At 35.9% G+C, this 23,430-nt stretch overlaps 1 protein-coding gene across 5 annotated transcripts in view; it reads left to right on the plus strand.

Moving 5' to 3' along the window:
* The window catches only part of LUZP2 (leucine zipper protein 2), a 500,147-nt gene that overhangs the window by 230,857 nt on the left and 245,860 nt on the right, over nt 1-23,430 (plus strand). For 4 of the 5 annotated variants that reach the window (XM_023239657.2, XM_023239656.2, XM_023239654.2 and 1 more), the window contains exons 2-5: nt 3,164-3,281; nt 6,798-6,868; nt 11,758-11,839; nt 17,560-17,622. In XM_023239657.2, the coding sequence (XP_023095425.1) occupies nt 3,164-3,281; nt 6,798-6,868; nt 11,758-11,839; nt 17,560-17,622 (334 nt within the window). The remainder of the gene's footprint in view (nt 1-3,163; nt 3,282-6,797; nt 6,869-11,757; nt 11,840-17,559; nt 17,623-23,430) is intronic. The other variant, XM_019812198.3, reaches the window with a different exon arrangement.

Consider the following 23,430-nt stretch of genomic DNA (forward strand, 5'->3'; position numbering starts at 1 on the left):
TGCAAGAAAGTGTGAGAAATCCAGTGCTTTCATTAAGGTTACTTTTCTCCTTTTATAAGAACTTTGAATGACTGAATCTGGAGTGGTGCTATTAATTAGCACTTTCGATGATATTTCCCTGTGACTAATATATAATCACAAAATTGTGATATAAAATTTTGATATAATCACAAAAATTATATCCTTTTTGTGGCTTTCAGTTTACTGACCTGAACAAAAAAAGGATCTAAATTGGTTCTCCTTTCCACATGAATTCATCTGAAGGCCAAAATGGTGATAGAATTAAAAGATAATTGTAAATACTAAAACAGGAAATGCTATTCCTAATTTTACTTAATGGTAAATAAAAATGGCAACAATATTCAATACCAAAGACATATATGCAATAGTGAAGGAAGAAGTAATACATAATAAGTTCTACAATAGCACAGTGAATATTTAACTATGATAAATGCCTAGTCAAGTCACGGTATTCTTCCGGAGTACTGGCTAAGACATAGGACTCTGAAGGCTGACTGATCTACCACACCCTTAATAGAAATGTGTTCTGGAAAGTTACCATCCCTGTGACTCAGTTCCTTCAACCCTACTGTGGGGTTCATGCTACTACTTATCTGACAGAGTTGTGCAAATTAAATGAGTCGATATGTATGATATCACATCTTATATGTAATACATTACCAATGCATGTTATCCAACACTGTGATTTATTCTGGTCATTTAAGGTAATTTTGGAGATGTGTTTATTGTCACAAACATTCAGGGGAAACAAATTGGGATATGAACTAAAGCTGAATAATTAGAAATAGATGGAAATCTGCCTTGCCCATCATCATATGACTTTGCTAGAGAGACTGAGAGGAGACCTGGGACACTGTTCACCAGTGGAAATCTAAAGGCCGTGGGGAGATAGTGAGGTTCTTAGCAAGGGAGCATTCCAATTTCCTTCAAACAAGAATACAAAGACCACTAGAAAACAACAGTTAAAAGATGATTAAGGAAAAAAACAAAAACAAAAACAGGGGCACCTGGGTGGCTTAGTTGATTGAGCATCCAAGTCTTGATTTTGGCTCAGGTCACGATATCGAGTTTCATGAGACTGAGCCCCTCGAAGGGCTCTGAGCTGACAGCATGGAGCCTGCTTGGGATTCTCTCTCTGCCTCTCTGCCACTACGTGCACCGTATCTCAGAAAAAGAAATTTACATAACCCAATAATTGTATTAGAAACCTATTGTAGATTCTAGACTTAGTTCCTTTATAGTTCTGCAGTAAGACTGAAAATTTAAAAAACTAGAAAATTGAGCCATTTTCTTACAAGCTTGGAATTGAACTTGTCAACCTGACTTTAACTAAAAAAACTGTTTTTCCTATGACTTCTCTCTCAGTAAAGGGCTGTGTCCAACACTTGCCAAGGCAGAAACAGGCCAGTGCCCTGCCTCTCCTTCCTCATAACACACACAGACAAAAGACATTTTAAAAAATATTATATATTATTGATTCAATTTTGCTTGTTTCGCTGAAATCAGTGCAAGCTTCTCTGTCTCTGCTTCCTCTAACCTTTTTTTAATTGTTTTTCATGTTTTTTTTTTTTTTTGAGAGAGAGAGAGAGTGAGTGAGTTTGTGTGTGGGGGGGAGAGGGAGGGTCAGGAAAAAGAGAGGGAGAGAATCCCAAGCAGGCCTCATTCTGTCAGCACAGACTAGGGGCTCTATCCCAGGACCCCGTGATCATGACCTGAGCTGAAATCAAGAGTCGGATGCTTAACCCACTGAGCCACACAGGTGCCCCTCTGCTGCTTCTAATCTAATTTAAGCCACCACAAATTTTTCTCTGGATTGTTGCTGTGGACTTCCTTTCTCCAGGTTTTTCCCTCTTCCAGTTTACTCTCCAGTTTTTAGCCAGGAAAATCTTTACAAAACATAAATCCGACCATGTCACTCCCTGTGTAATTATTTATTTTCACATTGTGAAAACTCCTGTTACTTAAGCGTCTTGCATCTGTTTTTTTCATGCTTTCCACATCCTCATTTAGCAGGAAGTCCCAACCCCTGAGTTAGGACTCCAAACCTTCTGATACTTATGCACTTTTCAGAAATTCAGTGAGCACATTTTTATTAGTATTTACATGTGCTTTCCCCTTTTCTATAGCTAATTGCTATTTATCTTAACAAGTTCATTTTATATTTTGTATTACTTTTTCCAGGAAGTCTTTCCTGGATTAGCAACTCTCCTATGTGCTCCAATTGATTATTTTAGCCTCTCTCTCTCAGTTACAGTTCTGGGCTGCCCTGGCAATTATCTTTTTCTTTGTCTACATTTTCCCCATACACACACACACACACACACACACACACACACACACACACACACCATAGCATACATAAACATACCCTACCTGCTCATTTATGCCTTGAATAGGAACTTAGCATAGTAACTTGGTCCTTCTGAGCTCAATTCTTTTATATTTGCAAAATGAGAATTACACTACTGGCCTTCTTACAAAGACCATATGAAAAAAGTAAAAGAAAATATGTGTATATATATGATATGGAGTTAAGTAAGTCTTTCTTTCATGAAAATTAACAAGTCTGTTCAATTTTTACTCTGATTACAATATTTATTGACTGATTTCATAGATATTCTGTTTTTTTCCTGTTCCTCTTTAATAGCAATAGACATTCTTAGACATGTTTGCAAAGGGGTGCCTTTTCAGTGGACTTCTTTCCCTACACAGCAGTGATAAAACAAGACCCCGACATTCTGCTCTGGCTCTGTCCCCAAGCGTGTCTCCCTAATGTCAGAATCTGTTTGTGTCCTTGGGATACGTTGGTTCAAATCATATCTCTTTGCTGTTTGGAAAAATATCTGTCTTCCAAGAGGTACCTGATAAGCTATGTTATATCTATCAAAGATATGCAGTATTGTTCTGGAAACTCTCTGTAGCCTGGAGGGTCCTCAATGCAAAATGAAACCTTTGTTATACAGCTCTTTGGTTTTCAGTTTTCCCCTTTTAGATGAAAGAGGACAAATAAAACATCCTAGTAATTAAGGTTTCAATTAATCTTGATTTTGCTTTAAATGCGAGGGCTTGTGATTATTTTTAAAGTGGCCAAAGCCACATGGGAGCATTTGAGGGGCTCTCATGCGATTTTTTTCTGTGTTAGACAGGACTATGAAGATCTAGAAAAGCAGCTGAAAGAAGTCTTTAAGGAGCGAAGCAACATCCTCCATCAGCTGACAAAGACATCAAGAGAACTTGATGGAATTAAAGTCAACCTTCAGGTGAGATGAAAACTAAATTTCCTGGCTGCAAAGGACTTGGCCTGTCTCGGTGGATTAGCATTAAAAGACTCCTGCATTTTTTTCTTTACCAGTTTTGAATATGTTTTCTGGGCTTGACCATGGGAGTTATTTATTATCATATGAGCTTTAAAAAGAAATGCCATTTGAAATGCAGTCTGGGAATCTGTGGTTTGCAAATTCAGAAAGGAGAAAATTGTGTGCTTGGCAAGGCCATCAGTTTCTCAAGCTTCTAAGATCAATTTGCCCCCTGTGTTTTTTATATTATAAAATGATGAAAACTAATTATGACCAAGAGTTGAATGAATATAGGGATGATCTCTAGAAGAGAATTTGAATTCCACAAAGGACAGTTCTCAAGATTCTTTAATAAACCTCATTACTAAAATGGGTAAATGCCTTAGAAAGGTGAGAGTCAGCTATGAAAATGTATGAATACTCAGTGAAATCCCAATCAAAAACCAGAGACAAGATCATTATCTAAAAAAAATTTTTTCTGAAATATCTTATATTTTAATATTTGCTTGAATATTGAAATTATTGAGGACATAATGCATACTAAAAGCTTTGCTGTTTTGTAGAATTTAATTTTCATAATATATCTCTGAGATGTGTACTATTAATGTGATTTTTCTTGTTACACATGAGGAATTATGCTTAGAGAAGATAAGTTATTTTTGAATGTTGCAAGGGAAGCCAGAGTTTCAGTACAGGAAATCTGGCTTCAGGGCTTGTCTGTTAGTTACTGCACTGAACCATGCTTCTGAACCATGTGGAGTCACTGTTATCCTTAGCTTTTTATTCCATGAAGTTGATAAGGATGATGATGGTGTCAGTCGCCACTCCAGTCTATTGAACATGGTCTCAAGGTCTTACATTAGGTATTCTTTGTATAATTTCTATTTAATTTTTACATGAACACTATGCTATGGCTGTCTTGTAAGTGGGAAAACGGGAGTTAGAGAAAGGTTAAGAAACCATGGAGGACACAGTGAGAATTATGTGGCAGAGCAGGTATATGAGCACAGCGCCCAAGCTCTTGTTCCTGAAGTTATGTTACAACTTGAGAACATAAAAAAAAAAAAGGCACAAAACCCACCCACATTCCATTAGAACACAGAGATGAGTATCAGGGCGGTAACAGTGCTAAGATGGAAGAATACATAGAATGTTAGGAAAGCCCTGACTTGGATAAAAAGGAAACTAAGTCAATTTTTACAGGAAGCTGATACCAGAATTACATCTTATCCTTAAGTAGAAATTCACCAGTTACATGGGACTACAAAGAGTGTTCAGTAGGCCTGGCCCCTTCTCAGAGGCATGGAATACCTGCCACTTTGAGATTATTTCAAGCATATGGTTAGATGCCCATGTATGGTCAGGAAACTCAGTGTGTCTACACCAGCAGCCTAAGTCAAGACACCCAAGTACAATCTGGAAAATTGCTTAACAACAATATATAATATCATGGATTCATGGCTTTTAAAAGGGTAACAATCCTACCACTAAATGCCATTTTTTAAAAAGCGTTTTTCCATTTTCTGTAAGCCATTGTGCAAGATATTTTTCATTTTTTATCTTATTAAATCCTCTTAGCAACCTCTTCACAAAATTAAGGTAATATTTCACTCATAAAATGAAGAAGCAAGATTCAAATAGGCCAAGGAAGTGCCCAGTCATACATCTAATAAATGGTGATTCTAGGTTTTAAACTAATAGTGAATAACTACATAACCCATTCCACATTTTCCTCCCAGTGGAACTTCATGAAGAAAGGAGTTTTGAAAGTTGTTATAGTTTTCTCTGTAACCATAGCCCCTGGATGGAATGGTAATATAGGTCAGCCAATAAGCACTACATTGATTAATTTGTACATAAATCAACCTTAGAATCCTTAAAGGAACTAAGAATATTTTCCAAGAAGTGAACCTCACTTCCTCAGATGTTGCTGGATAAATAATAACCAAGATGCCCTAGCTTTTCTCATTATATACATTTTGCTGTATCTACCCTTTTCATTTCTGCATCTCATGTTTTTTTGTTTGTTTGTTTGCTTCTTTTGTTTTGATTGTAAATGTCTTGAAGACAGTCATCCGCTTCATCTTGGTTTCCGTCAGAATGCCCAGAATATAGCAGATGGTCAGCAAATGAATAGGCCTATTTTATTGCACTGTTCATCAAGTGTTTTTCCACATCTGTTTTGCCCTTTGAGTTTTTTTCAATAAATGTCTAAAGTAGACTGTTCAAAAATCTCATCCCTGTTTTTCACCTAAGGAAGTCAGAGGGCAGATTTTGTGACCCACCCCAGGCCATATGACCATGATGCACTTTGAGCTATGAATCCCATGATTGGCAATGCCCTCCATCCCTTCCTCATCCTACCCTCTTTGTATGTTATATAAAGCTATTCTTTCCAAATAAGCAAAACGCCTTTTATTGGCTGCTTCCTAATTATGACCTCTGTCAGTTATTTTAGGGAAGAAGTTTCTCTTATGCAGTTCAGCCCACCACATCCATATCAGAATGCTGATCCTGCTGTATGAAAATTATCTGATTTTAGCCTTAGACTCTACAATTTGTGAAGGCAGATGTCGTCCCTCTGCACAGGACTTTGCATAATTCATGAGAGATATTTGTTAAATAGGTATTAAGTAAACAAAGTATTTGCCATTCCTAAGATTCTTGATTTTCTGCCTGCCACAGCTGCTTTTCCTGCAAATAATATCACTGCCCCTTTCAACATCTAATATCAAGAAAGATAGGTTACCCTGTTAAATAGTTTATTGACTATAAATAAGAAAGTTCTTGGGGAAGGCTTAATGGGCCAGATTCTATAACGAGAATAGCTCAGTGGGCTTTTCTGTTTTAAGTCACAGTCTGTGGATGCTGGATTTGCCAGAGTAAATAAACACTAATGACTGAGGTGGTACATATTGTTTCTCTTAATACCCTATCTTTTCATACCAGTTACAATTTTACATGGCCCTTGTTTTCCTGTGCATGCTGCTGCATTACTCATTAAGAATAAATAGACAAGACCAAACAGGTACATGTTTTTTTGGCTGCTTTGATCTTGCATTATGTTATTACATAGCTTATTCAGAGATGTCTTTTATGTCCCTTTGTATTTGTAGAAACTATGCCAGAGCTGGTTTAATATGGCTGCAAAGAACACAGTTAAACTTCAACGGAAGAGCAAAAGATGTGTTTTCTACTTGCTTGTAAAGAGACCTCAATATTAGGAGAGCATTCTCCCCTCTGTCGAACCTCTAAAGGCTGAGAGACTCAGTATATTCACTTTCACCACTGTGTAGCACCTATACTGTGCTTGGTGTCATGAATTCTCATGGGCACCTTAGAGCCATGAGGACCATGGTGGCCTCATTTGCACATTCTTGTTCCAGGGCCATAAGAGCAGTCACACCTGTGCCATAGAGACAAAAGTGAGCCTCACTGTATCACTTGAATAAGATTTCCTTTTCCCACTTTTCTTATCAGTCTTTGAAAAACGATGAGAAAACTTCCAAAACTGATGTTCAGAAGCTTCTGGAAATAGGTCAGAGACAAAGGTAAGACTGTGCTTTCCTTTAATTTTCTCAATTCTTTCTTTTTCCCCATAGTGTGAAAAACTCCACATTCAGAAATTTCACAAAAATCACTTCATTCTAAATGCATTAATTCATTTATCTTCTTACTTGAATGCATGAGGATCTTGTTCAAATGAAGATTTGTATGCAATAAATCTATGGTGGGGTTTGAAATTGTGCATTTTCAACAGGTTCTCTGGTGATGGTTATGCTATGCTGCTTGTCTGCAGATCACAGAGTGTTCATGGATCTGTGGTATTTTCCTCTATTATCCTAGTAAGACAGACCCTGATAAAGCTGCCCATCAATAGACACATCCAATAACATGTTTAATGGCATCAAAACTTGATCATAGTGTTAATGGTGGGGTGGTAAGGAATGGGGTAATCTTATTAACAGTGTAAGTAGAATTAGTCTAATCTTATTAGTGTTGGATTGTGTTTTTTTTTTTTGAAAGAAGTGTGTTGTGAGTAGATTTCTATGCAATATAATATGATTTGAGATTGCCTCTCAAAGGAAAAAAAAGATATTTTAAGGTAGAAACAAGCTAGCATTTGTATACCTTTACTAGAGGCTCTCTTAGATGCTTTATATATATTCTCCTATTTCACCCTCATAATTACCTTATAAAGTAGATACGATTTCCCTATTTAATGGATAGGAAATCGAGTTGATGAGAGATGTATTAAGTGGAATTTGCTCTGTTGTGTCTTACCCTGTGGCGACACCCTTTCACATTAGTTCATTGATCACAAAACACAAAACTCCAAAAAAGCTTATACATACTATGTAGTCCCTTCTCATCGTCTTGTATCTTCTCCACTGTCCTTGCCTTCTGACCCAGAAACCTCTCATTGGCATATATTCAGATCGAGCTGATGACACATTAAAAATTTCAGATCTACTGTCCTATGTTGACTCTTTTTATTATGTTAATGAAATTATTATTTCTTAACGTGAAATTGTCTTCAAAGTCAAGTATTAAAGAGCTTGTATAAGATAATTCGCTAGCATATTTCCAAAAATAGATCATTTTAAGTGATTGTATTGGTTTGAAATAAACTACCTCTAAAAACATGGTTACATTTATTAAGAATTTCAGATCATCATCTATACACTTGGTATGGTATACAAACTACCAGATGATGGGCCAAGTCTTTCAATTAAATGGCAAAACAAACCTGATATTTTGGTATTACGGTTTCAATGTTTTACTCAAAATTAGAAAGCTTGTTTAAAATGTGCAACTTGTATAATGTACACAAAGTCAGAATGGAAAATTTGGTAAATTCTAACGGTAGGTAATTTCTCAAACGGATATGACATTTGATATATTAGTTTTTGTGATTACTTGCAAAGAGAGATATAAAAATCATGGCTACCTGAAGGTGAAGGAGACTGTGTATCTCATTTGAAAAGAAGAGATACTAATAAACAGTAAAAGAGAAAAAAATATCTTAGAATATAAAAATGTTAACTAATTTCAAATTTAGAAGTTTTATCTGACTCTGAAACAGTGCAATGCATTGTAAATGCCACTTGGCTATACATCCAGCTCTCAGTAACCTTTCATCCTCTGGGATGCTTGCCACCTGACACTTACGTGCACCAGTGTTCCCTAGAAGTCATTAGGACTTCAACGTCACTCACAGTTACAAAAACGAATCAATTAGAATTTCCCTCTTGGAACTGTAACTAAGAGGCATCTAATCAGTCTCTCTGTGTAGCTGAAACCAGACTGTGAGTAAGTAAACTCAGAGGCTATAATTGTGCAGAGAGAGCAGAGAGCACCTTGCTGTTGAGACAGAGAAAGGAATGCGTGTGCACGCATGTGCATATTTTTGTGTGCATGTGCATGTGTATGAGAGAGAGTGAGCACACAAAAGTTGTGTTGGCTCTTGAGTGTTACATTTTGACAGCCTAGATGATACCCACAGAAGAGCTCCAGATCTAAACCATACCATATAAGGAGAGAGTGTGTACTTACAATGTGGAGACTTGGGGGGTTGGAGGGTAACCTAAAGTGTCTGAAAACTGCCTTAGAAAAAGTAATAATACATTTTATTCTCTATGGTGGTTGGTGGGTGGAGATTCTAAGAAGGCAGTTTTGGACTCTCTGTTCCAAAGCATCGTACAGAATCGTGTTCTCTGAAAACAAAAATGATACATGGGGCAGCAGCAAGTTCTCCATCTGAGATGTTTTTACGATACAAGTTGTAAAAAAAATGCCTTCCTGTAGTGTGATTTTGGTGTGTTTTCATATTTATAATTTGACATTGGAGGTGTATGAAACAGCTGGTCCAGATAGGACCCTAGAGTAGCAGCGATAGTTGGGTAAAACCCTGGAGTAGCAGTGATAGTTGGTGGAGGAGGCCTGCCCATGAGCAAGTCAGGAGTCCTCTCTCATAGGAGTGTAACTTTCCAAGGCTGTGAGGCAGAGACTTGGGGCTCGCTAAAGCACAGGAGCAGTGGGAATGTGTAGAGATAAGTCTGGAAGGTGAAAGAGGAGATGGAGATATTCAGAAGGTTCAAAAGATCAACTTTACCGTTCTGATAGCTTTCTTTGATGTGAGAAAATGTGTAGAGTCCTCTACCTTCTCCAGTGTTTGTTAACAGCAGAAAGTGCTTTAACCTTTTAATTTTGTTTTACTCCCTACATTGCCTATAGATGTCAGTATGTGGGAATTTTTGAATATACATAGATACTCATTTTTATTTTTATAAAATATATTTTATAATTTTAAAATGTATGTATCATTTAAAATTCAAAGATATTTTTAATTTTTAAATATTTAAAAATGATAAAAAGTTAAATGATAAAAAATATTTATTTTTTAAATATTTAAAAATTGATTAAAAATGATAAAAAACTTAAAAACTTTTTAAATTTAAAAATGATAAAAATATAATTAATCATTGTAAAATTTTAGTATAATTTTTTTAACAGTTGGAAATATAATAGTTTGTATTTTCATTCAGTGCTTATTAATGATCTGAGTGTTAGGGATAGCATGTAGACCCTTTCTGCCCTCGTTCTTCCCTCCATCCCTCTCTCCCTCCCTCCCTCCCTTTGTTCTTTCCCTCCTCTTTTTCTGTCTCCACAGAGGTAGTGTAATGACTCCAGGGTTTGAACACATAGGTTCTAGAACACAATTTCACTACCTTTCTCCGTATCAGTTTTCTGCCTGTAGTATTATGTCATAGTTTGATGTGAACCTTCTAAGAGTGAGTGCCTGATGCATTGGAAGCCCACAATATATATAGATATTTCTATTCTATTATATTATGCCACAAATGGTCTTTGTGGAAGATAGTAGAAACAATAACGGAAGCCCCAATTTTAAATGTTCATATATGAAACAATCCTGATCAATGCTACCTGTTAGAGGAAGGAATGGGAGCTGAGACTTAAATCCACTCTAAGCACCAGCATGTTACAAGCTTCCCCCAGGTGAACAGTAATTGTCTAAGAACCAACGTGACCATAACTATTTTACAACATGTTTCAGTTATATTGTACTTTGACAAATGAAGTCCAGATTGATTTTAAAAATCCTATGGACTCTCATTGATATTCCTGAAATTGAGACTGAGACCTAAGAGTTTCTAAAGTAAGAAATCTAGGAGCGTCATTAAATCCCATTGGATGAAAGAACGGTCCACGGGTGTGCAAGATGAGATGGTCAAAGAATGAGCTTAGGGACCCAGAGTACTGCTGGAGGTTATGACAGAGATCTCATATTTATTAAATGATTATTTTCTAGTCTTTGTGCTAAGCATTTTGCCTACATTGTGTCATCTAAATGTCACTATAAACCCATGAGGTAGCTCTATTAGTGTTCCCATTTTATAGATGAAGAAAATGGGTCTAAGATGGTACAGTCTTATCTCTGGTCTCTGTAGTGTGGTTACACGCAAAGGTTGCAGGGGTGGGTAGTCTTTTGCCATGAGAATGGGAATTTTAAATTAGTTTGAGTCCTGCTGGTAAGGCTGGGAAAGGTTTCTGTTTGGCTGTTGCTATTGCTTTGAAGGAGTTTATTCCTGTAGCCAGAATAAAACACACGCACGCACACACACACACACACACACACACACACACACACACACACACACACTAACCTTTATCTGCTATCAGAATTTTTTGAAGTGGTAGCTTAGGTAATAAAATGAAGGCACAGAAAGATAGTATGATTTGCCATATGAGTAAATCTTAAACCCTTGAGAGGAATGCGTAATTATGGAAATGTTTATATTTTTAACAAGTGAGGCAACATCCATGCGTAGTAGTGAGCTTGAGACAAATGTGTAATACATGAAAGACATGTATTTCTTTTATTATCCCCAATAAATGAGGCAAGTCCGAAATAAGTCTCTTTTCTCTTTGTTTTTATAAAAAGTCCCAGGCCTTATAAAGCATGTCTAAAGTACACTGTCTTAGAATTAATCAATTAGAAGCATCCACAGGGAGTTGTAATTTTATCCTATCTGCAAGTCTGTGGCAACTTTTTTTTTTCCTAACCAGCATGTTCATACCCTGGCATGCTGTCACTAAAATTAGCTTTTCAACTCTAATTATTATATTGATTTGATTTAACACATTATGCAGCTCACAGATGATTCACTCAGTGGGATTTTTATCAGACACAATAGCAAGGCGATTTTCTTTAAATACAGCTTGCTTTTAGTACTTGTATGGGAGAGAAAACTTTATTACTAGAATCCTTAGATACATCCTGTATGCTTAATCATGTCTCTATATACAGTTCTAGTTATCAGTTTCCTAAATGTATGTAGACACCAAAACCTCCTTTCATAATGTACATAGGAAATAATAGAATTGTGTTTCTCTTTTGCTCTCTATTTTCTGCTAGAGAACAAATGAAGTCTCTCCAGGAGGTCCTGCAAAATCAACTTAAAGAGACATCTGAGAAAGCAGAAAAACAACAAGCTACTGTAAGTATGTTTCTTCTTTGTGTCCTTTGCTTTGGTGCTAGGAGATTTTTTTTTTTTTCTTCCCCAAATCACCATGGAACAAACACTCCTGTAAAAAATAACAATACAATAAGGAAAATTCGGTCACCAAAATCATAAAAATACTTGGTCAGCATTCATTTCAAGGGAAGAGTTTTGTTGTATTTGATTGTTAGGGGTCTTCTAAATCCCAACCCTCATTTATGAATGAAAACAGAGGTCAAGAGTAGGACAAAAGTGCTGGTGTCAGCCCCATACCAATGGCTCCTGACTTGTGGCCTACAACTGACCTTGAGCTGAGTTAAGCTGTATAGATCCCTACCTCTCATCCACTTAGCAGGAATCTCTCAGGGGCGGAGCCATATTCTTCCTGTTGAATCAACTCCACAGGTGATTCTGACACGCCCCTAGGCTTGAGAATCAAACTTCTCTCCAGATATTCTCACTGGATTTCTACTGTATTCTCCAGAATCACCTTATGTACCATTTATGGTGGTTAATGAGCCTTTTATCTTGCTTCTAGGACCCGAGTCTATTTTAAAATATAGTATGTTAATGGAAAGTTTAAGGTGCAGTTAGGCCAACAGATCAGGAAATGACTACCATTGAGAGGATAGTTTATTTCTCACAATTCCCAAGACGGATGACATGCCATGGGACTGGTGACCACCCATCGAAGTACTTGGGTAGGTCATGAGGCAGAGGGAACTGTGGGCAAGAGTCTTTATTGTGGGTTCTGTGGGAAGGAATGGGTGAGAAGGTGTAAGCAGCACTACGAGGAGTCAGTGTGAATGACTTCAGCAGTCTCTGGGATGTAAGGAATGCTTACCTGTACCTGCCCCTGGGGTGATCAGGGCAGGTGTATAGTGAGTGGACTGGCCTGTGAGAGCATGCCAATACAAAGGGGTGGCTCGGGCTATGGGCTCTGTGTTGGTTACTTCGTTTTTGAAAAGCATGTCACCAGGAGGAATTCTTCTGTGCTGGCAATTGAATAACTAATATGCTTTAACCCAGAGTCAGGAAAGAGATGACCACAATCTTGACAAATATGGGATTGAGATACACGTATTAAAACAACGATTATTTTATTAATGTGCATCTGATGGGATCTAGAAGACAGATTTCATAGTACCTCTTCCAAATTGTGGTCATCTCAGAAAGAATGCTTTGTGCTTATTCTCCCTCTTTGAAAATTCTAAGTTGACTAAGAATTTAACTAGTTTGTATTTTTAAGCATTTTGGGGGGGGGTGTGAATAATATTTATTTTCTCTGTTAGACTGTTGGTGTAATTGAAGCCTGGATGATAAGGAGAGATAAAGATAATTGTTCACTCTCAAATACAGGGGAAGAACTGGATTTGCTTCTGCAAACGTTGTGCTATTTTAGATTTAAGAGCTGATAATCTTATGTGCTACCCTTGATTAGATATCTAGTAACTATGCCTTTTTCCATAAAAATAGCAGGTTGTATGTTTTATGCAAAAGATGTTTCAAATATACCATTTGATAAGTCCATAATAAAATCTCATGAAACTTAAATAAGCTTAAATCACAAAAATATGAAAGAAGATAAATTTATGAAAAATTAAACTGAAGAAACAGTAGAGCTGTCATGATCTAATGCTATTTTAAAGTACTTTTTAAGAATATTTTTTATTATCCCTGAGCAAATAATGGAATAGCTTATCTTTCAAACTATGTTCCTCCTAAAAGTCTTAATAGACAGCAAGGAAGAATGAGCTCTCATTCTCTGTAACCAGAGTAATTAAATATATTAATGCTCATTGGATGCATTTCACTACTCTTGTTAATTTTTATGCCTAACTTGCCCTAAGTGAGACATAATTAGTTTAAAGGCAAAAATTAGCTTCTAGCTTTGACTCTCATTAAGAATAAAGAATTGCTATGTTCTTATATTCTTTGTTCAAAGTAAATAAATGATATTTTCTGTTTCTGAGAATTAAATTCATAGCTATCTCTTGAGAATGCTTATTTTTTCCAGGGATGTTAAAACCTGCTGGGATTCGAGATCAATGGTTTCAAAATACTAATACTTTTTGAATATTCTGAATATATTTTAGCTCTTGAATATTGAACACTGACTTCTCAAGATTCTCTGTCCTTGTTTCACATTTAAATAATTATATTCTTTATTAATAAAACTAACTTTAATTAAGATTATAATGAAAACTGGGGCACTGGGCTGGCTCAGTCTGTAGAGCATAAGACTCTTGATCCCAGGGTCTGGAGTTTGAGCCCCACAGTGGGCATAGAGTTTACTTAAAACAAAACAAAACAAAGCAAAACAAAACAAAACAAAACCTGGTCTAGCTACTTCTTAAGGTTGTTTTGAAGTAATGTGTGAGAAAATGCCATGTCATGTGTTTGTATGTAAAAATAAGATAATTATTTTTTTAAGTTGTTAATTATAGAAAACATATTGAATAATATCAAAATATGAGGATTTGGGAAAAGTTGAGGTCCATGAAGGAATAGGTTATTAATATAAACAAGATGGCTTAATTTTTAGATTTTTATTTTATCTTATTTTTAGTAGGCTTCATGCCCAACATGGGCCTTGAACTCAGGACCCCAAGATCAAGAGTCTGTGCTCTACTGACTGAGCCAGTGAGGTGCCCAATATAAGTAAGAGTGCTTTTTGTAGTTCATGACTTAAAGACAAATCTGTAATATATCAGATTTTTCTAGTGCTTATAAAGTGTTTAGGCTCTAAAGTAAGCCCTAACAGTTGGCTTTTTTTTTTGTAATGGGAGTGCTCACTTAAGCTTTGATTGCAGAGGCATCCACTTCAAAGATGGCTATCTGAAATAAACACAGAGGTGCCAGCCACATCACTAGATAAAGAGCAAGGCCAGGCCCTCCCCCTCCCAGACTTAAAGCTCCTAAAAACCCCCAGCTTCCTTTGTTTTGAAGATCTTGGTTGATTTCAGTAATTGACCTTTGGGGCTGCTTGTTTGTTCTCTTCCATTGTTTTAAATTTCCATTCTTATGTTTTAAATTCACCTACCCTCCACCCCAATAAAAAAGCATAACCTCAGGCCTGTGCTCTCCCTGGCTCTTTCTACCTAAGGCTTCACTGTGTGGCCCAGGTGTAACTTGTAATTTCCAGAACTTGTAAGCAATACCTTTATTTTTTATTTTTTTTTGTTTTTGAAATTTTCAGTTTCCTGATGATATTGATGAGGGTGTCTTGCAGTCATACTAAGAACCACAAAGGCCGGTCCAGCCACAAGATTGGTTACCAATAGGCTGAGACAGTATGAAGCAGTAAAAATTGGTGCAAAAGCTGTTTATTGGGGCATACACTATTGCTCTGCATACATATCTTTCGTTTTTTAATTTTTTTTAATGTTTATTTATTTTTGAGAGCCAGAGAGAGACAGCCTGAGCAGGGGAGATGCAGAGAATCTGAAGAATTCAGATTCTGAATCTGAGGCAGGCTCCAGGCTCTGAGCTGTCAGCACAGAGCCAGAGATGAGGCTTTGATCTCATTGACCACAGGATTGTGATCTGAGCTGAAGTCAGACACTTAACCAGCTGAGCCCCCCAGGCGCCCCTGCATTCATATCTAATTTTGAATGGCATTAAGTCCTCCATTGATTCCTTTGCTTTACCAACCAAATCAAATTACCTTCTTAAAGGGACAAAGAGTGTGACTCATGTATTCAGGTTGCTGTCAGTATCTTCATAGTTCAAATTTGCCCTGAAAATTATTACGACCAAGATAACGATCATGGTAGTTCTCAAGCTTCTGCTTGTTTTATATGCAGCTTGACCATTCAAAATTGGTTTAGATTTCTATTACCATTTGAAGGAATGGTACAAGAACCCCTACACAAGCCAGAAGAGAGTGTTATCATCTGTTGTATGGGTTTACACAACAGACAAAAGCAAAATGTACAAAAACATGAACAAGACAAATACACATCAACTTCAGGGTAGTGGTTACTTCTGGAGACAGGGAAGGAAGAAAAATTAGGTAGGACTTTAATAGTAGGTGTTGTTATGCCCAGAATTCGTGATCCCCAAAGACCACTAGGGAGCCGAGTCCGATGCAAAAGCAAAAGAGCCTTTATTCGAGCTAGCTGGAGCTCAGTCCCCTACCTGCACCGACGCAGCAGTGAGATACCAGGGAGAGAGAGCGAGTTTCAAAAGCACAAAGGTTTTATAGGGGTCTAGGGGCAGCCGATTGGCTGGGGAAGGGTCGTGGCCTCGGCCGATTGGCTGGGGAAGGGTCAGAGTCCTGTTATGCAGGTCGCTGGGCGTGTTTTGATCAGGAAGTTTGAACGGGTGAGCGGGAGGTTACTCAAGGGGAGGAAGCGAGGTCTGAGGTTTCTGCGATTTTCCCGGAAAAGGGGTCATGTCGGGGACATAGTCACTCAAGGTGGAGAACACAGAACAAGATGGAGTCGGCTGGCGTAGGCCCGCCCTTTCAGGTGTAATTTTTTTTTTTACATGATTTGAAGGAAGTTTAACTAAATATTTACATTTGTTTATTCTTAAGGTTGGGCCCAGAGACATTTTACATACGACTTCTTGATCATTTGTTTATGTCTGAAATGTGTCAGAACTGTTTTTTTTTCTTTTTTAAATCTGTATATATAGTGAAAATTCATTTTACTCCTAAACTTGATTTGTACTGATTCAGTCTATCTCTGTAGATAATGCACATTACCAGTCTCTTTTGTATTACTTCAGGGATCCTCTAAGACTATGTTGTCCCACTATGTACATAAGACTGCTGAGCATTATAAAATGGCTGGTCCAAATTGAGATATGCTGTTAGTGTAAACCATACAGTGCATTTTAAAGATGTACTGCAAACTCTAATGTCAATTATATCATTAATCCATGACATGTCAAAATGATATCTTGAATATATTGAATTAAATAAAATATAGTAGTGAAATTAATTTTATCTGTGTCCTGTTGCTTTTTTAAAAAATGTGACTACGAGGAAATAAAAAATTGGAGAAATTAAATATTTCATCCACTATCATAAAGTTACTTTTTATCATAGTGAATGCTCAATGGCTATAAAGTCTCAAATTTTAAAACTATGCTATACTGACTTTGTTTTCAAAATACTCAGGCAGATATGCTCAGGGAGAAAAGGTGCTATGTTTATGCAAACATGGCTTGGACAACTGACCTAAGATCACATATCCCAACAATATCACATTCGGAAGGAAACATGGTTTCTTTGATGTAGTATTATAACATTCCGTGTTTTTGAGATCAGAAATATCACCATGCAATTGCTTTCTAACCTGCCACTGATGAAAATTACCTGGAGAGTGTTTTATGAGTGGAGATTTCTAGGCGCAACCCTAGAATCTGGCTTTTTGTTGTTTGTTTTGTTTTGTTTTTTTAAAGGACCACATTTTTTTTTATTCAGGTTTAAATAGTTAGAGAATCACAGTTCTAATATGCACAGTTTCTTAATTAAAAATAATGAATCTTTTACTACATGAGAAAAGGCTTTTTTATGATCAATGGATATATGTATGAATTGGGCAATGAGAGTTTGGTTAATCAAAATTTTAATCCTTTGTTCTTTTTCAGTATTTCTTTATAAAGAAATAATCATTGTATTATGCTTCAAAAATCATGAAAATAAATGGACAAATCCATAGAAATGAGTTTGAAATGTTCTTACATAATATTTTATTCATTTTCAGATTAATTTTTTAAAGACTGAAATGGAAAGAAAGAGCAAAATGATCCGAGATCTCCAGAATGAGGTAAGATGTATTTCAGGGAAATTCTATAAATCAAAAAAAAAAAAAAAAAAAGACAAACCCACATATAGTTTCACCACAAGTTTTGGAGTATTGATCACATGCAAATTTGACCTTATAGTAATGCCCCCGATTTCGAATCCGAGAGACCACCAAGGAGCCGATACCGATGCAAACGCGCGAGGGTTTATTTGCAAGCTCGAGCTTGGGCCCAAGTATACCCGACACAGTGGAGCAGGGACTTGGATCCCTAGGTTAAGAGGCATAGCAGTTTTATAGGGACCAATGGCCAATGAGATTGTAACACACACAGAAAGTTGCATAGTCATGTCAGTCCACATGCAGGTAGCCAATTGAATTACCATTTACCCTATAGTAACTGTTTGAACTAGCCTATCACTCTGGTCAGAATTGGCACGCAAGTTTGGCAGGCAAAAGGCGGGGTTTGAGAATTGGCGCTCAAGTTTGGCGGGCAAAAGGCAGGGTTTACATTCTTTGGTGGTTAGGGGTTCCGAATGCCTATATGAGCTGGTTTCCAGTAAGGGTGTGCTCAGCTTGTCTAGGGTGGGGGAGTGTCTTAAACAATAAGGAGGTCATGTGGGGGTTATACATGAGATGGTGGGTGTAGCACAAAATGGAATTAGTCTTGCTCTGCTTGTCCAGGGGTAGGGGATTTTTGTTAAATTCCTTGGGTCCCACACTTATGTGTGAATGGAAAGGAATTGTAAGGTTAAGAATTTCAAAGAGTAGATAATCCCTACTTCTATCTGTATTTGATAATGTTATTAGTTCATGCCTCCCTATTTCATTTTCCTTCTAATTATATTTTGCTTGGACTACTATTACAAATTAATTTTCATTTCATAAATTTATACACCAAATGACATCAGAGGGGGTGAAGAAGAAGACTAGCTAGAAATTGCCTTCTTGCAAGGAAGAGTTAATCTAGAATGAAAAATTTATTTAGGGTAATCTTCAAGTAACATAAAGTTTAACAGAAATAGGCTGGAACAGCTTTCGCTATAGCCTTCAAAGTATAAGGACCCTATAAAATACTGTATTTTTTTTTCTTCTGATTCTCTGTCTTGTTATACAACCACTTTATTTTCTACAGTTCCTCCATCACATTTCTATTTCTACCTTTTTATTTCCATTTTCTTGAATACAGTTAGTTAATTAAGACTCTTAAACCATGACTAATTAATAATACATTTTCTTTGATCAGTCTCACTAATTATGGTTTAGTTTGAATCCCAAAATAATCACTCTAGATTTTCCTAATCTCTATCTTTTTTAATTCCCTTGTTCATTCATTCATCTATTCCTTCCTTTATTTTTTGAGACATTTGAACAAAGATGAGATACATTATTCACATTATTCCTAAATGTTTTCCATCTTGATATCAAGTTTAAAAAATAAACTTTACAAATGTTTTGGTATCAAGCATTTATCATCAGTACTCTGATTATGACATTAAAGTGGCTTAACAGGTGTGTGAAAAATGTACAGAAGAAAGGAAAGCAAGACAGATTTTAAATGGCTTTCTGATGATTCTATTGTATTTTCATTTCTTTCTAATGAGTTTTACTTCTGAGTGTTCTTAAGAAACTTAAGATGGAAGGGACTTGATAATGGTTTCCCTGAGGGCTAAATCTCGATTTCCTATTTATAGTGGAAAGTATCAGTAGACCAGAGTTACCCCGGAATGCTGAGTGTACTGGATAATGTCTTGTTCACTGGAACTCAGTGAGAGGGTCATATTAGTCCAGTCAAACAGTTCCGGGATTATTTAAGAAAAGGGGAATGTTTAAAACAACATTAAAGTCAATATTAAAACAGGAAATAAAGAACATTTGCCTGTGCATGCACAAATACACATACGAACCACATGAACACAGTTGTATGATAATGAAAGGATTATAGGTTAATTTAGATCACTAAGCTTCATCAGTTAACTTTAAATCTTAGATAATTTTTTTAAGTCTAGACTATAAGAAGAAATCAGTTTTAAAATCAATCTATAAATTATTCATAACAAATATATATGAAGAATGAATGAAATATTTTTTTCTGGAGGATACCTTTATAGTATGATGTTAATTTTCTAAATGTATAGGCTAGAATAATTCTAAAACAAATACAACTTCACAGGAGTAATATCTACTAAATATAAGCTTTGAAATGAAATTTACTACTCACTTTCATCAGATTGAAAATCTGCAAGATGATCTGATTACAAGTAGAGACAGTTTTTGACTTCCCTAATGAAACCTAATGGTGAACATATATCATCAATTGAAATTTTTAAATTTGACTCCTTTCTATGAATTCCTTGAAATTTTAGGCTTATTATTTTGACAAATGATCATTGTGTGTAGAGACTAAACAAAATGATTGACCCATATACGGACAGCTGCCTGGAAGATTTTTAGTTGAAAAGCAAGAAAAAAATCAAACAAGAATTAATTAAACAAAATATAAAGAGGTGAGGGAAACAATACAGGTATAAAGACATTTCTGGAAGAAGCTTGAAGTCCCCAGAGAACTTCTGAGTGAGGGTTTTGGGGAAGTTTCAGTAGAACAAGGGACTTTTGAAAATTATTAAAGAATGATCAACATTTTTTTTCCCATTATGTGAAGGCAACTATTAAAAGACATTTATACATTACCACCTAGGTATTTGGGTTTTAAGACTTAATATATCCCTTGGAGGAGGAAAAATACTCAGATTTTAGAAAAAGCAAATGCTGTGTGAGGCAGAAAGTTTTAAGTTATGACCTGCTTTTCTGCTTATGTTCTCTTGCATGGGACATTCAAGTCACATCTATTCCCCCAGTGTATTTCTTTGTATGAAATTACCACAGTAGGAATTAATAAATGGTGGAAACTCCTTTTGAGATTCTTCATATATGTTAAATCATACGGTATTTGATTTTCTCTTACTTACTTATTTCAGTTACCATAATATACTCTAGGTCCACCTATGGTAAGGTCTCATTCCTTTTTATAGCTGAGTAGCATTCCATTGTATATGTATACACATCTTCTTTATCCTTCATCTATGGGTGTACAGTTAGGTTGCTTCCATACATTGGCTATTGTAATAATGCTACAAAAAACATATGTCGTAGACATGAGTGCATATATCTTTTTAAGTTAGTAGTTTTGTTTTCTTTGAGTAAGTACCAAGTACTGTAATTATTGGATCATATGGTAATTCTATTTTTGGCACTTCCATACTGTTTTCTTCAGTGATTGTAGCAATTTACATCCCCACCAAAAGTACATGAAGATTCTCTTTTCTCCGCATCCTCACCAACACTTGTTATTTCTTGTCTTTTCAATACCAGCCAGCCTAACAGGTGTGAGGTGATATCTCATTGTGGTTGTGATTTGCATTTTTCTGATGATTAGTGATGTTGAGCATTTTTTAGGTATCTGTTGGCCAGCTCTATGGAGAAATGCATATTTAGGTGCCCTGCTAATTTTTTTAACCCTATGTTTTTTTGGTTTTTTTTTTTTTTGGTGTTAAAATGTCTTAGTTCTTAGTTAAAATGTCTCTAGTATATTTTGGATATTAATCCCTCATTGGATATATAATTTGCAAATATCTTCTCCCATTCAGCAGGTTGCATTTTTGTTTTCTTGATGGTTTCCTTTGCTATTCAAAAGCTTTTTTTTTTTTAATTTGATGTAGTCCTAATAGTTTATTTTTGCTTTTGTTTCCCTTGCCTGAGAAGACATATCCATAAACATCTTGCTAAGGGTGATATCAAAGAAATTACTGCCCAATATGTGTTTGTTTGTTTGTTTGTTTTCAGATTTTTATTGTTTTAGGTGTCACATTTAGGTCTTTAATTCATTTTAAGCTTATTTTTGTGTATGGTGTAAGAGAGTGGTCCAGTTTTTTTTTCTCTTTCCTTTTCTTTTCTTTTCTTTTCTTTTCTTTTCTTTTCTTTTCTTTTCTTTTCTTTTCTTTTCTTTTCTTTTCTTTTCTTTCTTTTCTTTTCTTTTCTTTTCTTTTCTTTTCTTTTCTTTTCTTTTCTTTCTTTTTTTTTTTTCCCGCATGTGGCTGTCCAGTTTCCCCAACACTATTTTTTGAAAAGACTATCTTTTCCCCATTGTATATTCTTGACTCCTGTGTCATAGATTAATTAACCATAGAAGCATGGATTTATTTCTGGGCCCTCTATTCTGTTTCATGGATTTATGTGTCTATTTTCGTGTTGGTAATATACTGTTTTGATTACTATAACCTTGTACTATATCTTGAAATTTGGGACTGTAATACTTCTAGTTCTGTTCTTCTTTCTCAAGATTGTTTTGGCTATTCAGGGTTTTTTTGTGGTTCCATACAAATTTTAGGTTATTTTTTCTAGCTCTGTGAAAAAAGCTATTCCTATTTTGATAGGGATTGCATTAAATCTGTAGATTGTTTTGAGTATTATGGTATTTTTAACAATATTAATTTTTTTTCAATCCATGAGCATGGTATATCTTTCCATTTGTTTTGTAATCTTCAATTTCTTTCATCAGTATGTTATAGTTTTCTTAATATATTAAGTTAAAACTTAATATGGTTTTCTTAATGTAGGTCTATTACCTCCTTGGTTAAATTAATCCTAGATAATTTATTCTTCTTGGTGTAATTATGAATGGGATATTTTTCTTGATTTCTCTTTCTTCTGCTTCGTTATTAGTGTGTGGAAATACAACAAACTTCAATACATTGATTTTATATCCTGCAACCTTACTGAATTCATTTATCAGTTCTAGGGAGTTTTTAGGTGTAATCATTAGGATTTTCTACATATTATCGTATCATCTGGAAATATGACAGTTTGACTTTTTTCTTACCAGTTTGGATGCATTTTATTTATTTTTCTTGACTGATTGTTGCAGCTAAGACTTCAGGTTCTATGTTAAATAAAAGTGGTGATAGTAGACCTCATTGTCTTACTCCTGATATAGCAGAAGAACTCTTAGTTTTTCACCTTTGAGTATATATAATATTACCTGTGGATTTTTCATATATGGCCTTTATTACATTGTTTTTTTTTCCCCCACTGAGCCTTCTTTGTTGGTTTTTATCGTAAACGGATGTTGCACTTTGTCAAATGCTTTTTCTGCACCTATTGAGATGGTCATATGGTTTTTATCCCTACTTTATTTATTTATTTTTTTTAATTTTTTTTTTTTTAATGTTTATTTATTTTTGAGACAGAGAGAGGCAGAGCATGAATGGGGGAGGAGCAGAGAGAGAGGGAGACACAGAATCAGAACCAGGCTCCAGGCTCTGGGCCATCAGCCCAGAGCCCGACACGGGGCTCGAACTCACAGACACTTAACTGACTGAGCCACCCAGGCGCCCCTCTACTTTAAATTTTTTTTAATGTTTACTTTGAGAGAGAGAGAGAGAGAGAGAGAGAGAGAGAGAGAGAGAGAGAGAAACAGATCATGAGCAGGGGAGGGGCAGAGAGAGAGGGAGACACAGAATCTGAAGCAGGCTCCAGGCTGTGAGCTGTCAGTACAGAGCCGGATGTGGGGCTCAAACCCATGAACTGTGAGATGATGACCTGAGACGAAGTTGGATGTATAACTGACTGAGCCACGAAGGGACCCCTGTTCTTCCTCTTGTTAATGTGATATATTACATTGACTTATTTGTGAATATTGAACTGCTCTTGCATCCATGGAATAAATTCCACTTTATTGAATGATCTTTTTAATGTATTTTTGAATTATTTTTGCTAATATTTTGTTGAGAATTTTTGCATCTGTTCATCAGCAACATTGTCTTATAGTTTGTT

The sequence above is a fragment of the Felis catus genome, chromosome D1 (assembly GCF_018350175.1).
Source record: "Felis catus isolate Fca126 chromosome D1, F.catus_Fca126_mat1.0, whole genome shotgun sequence".
NCBI lineage: Eukaryota > Metazoa > Chordata > Mammalia > Carnivora > Felidae > Felis > Felis catus.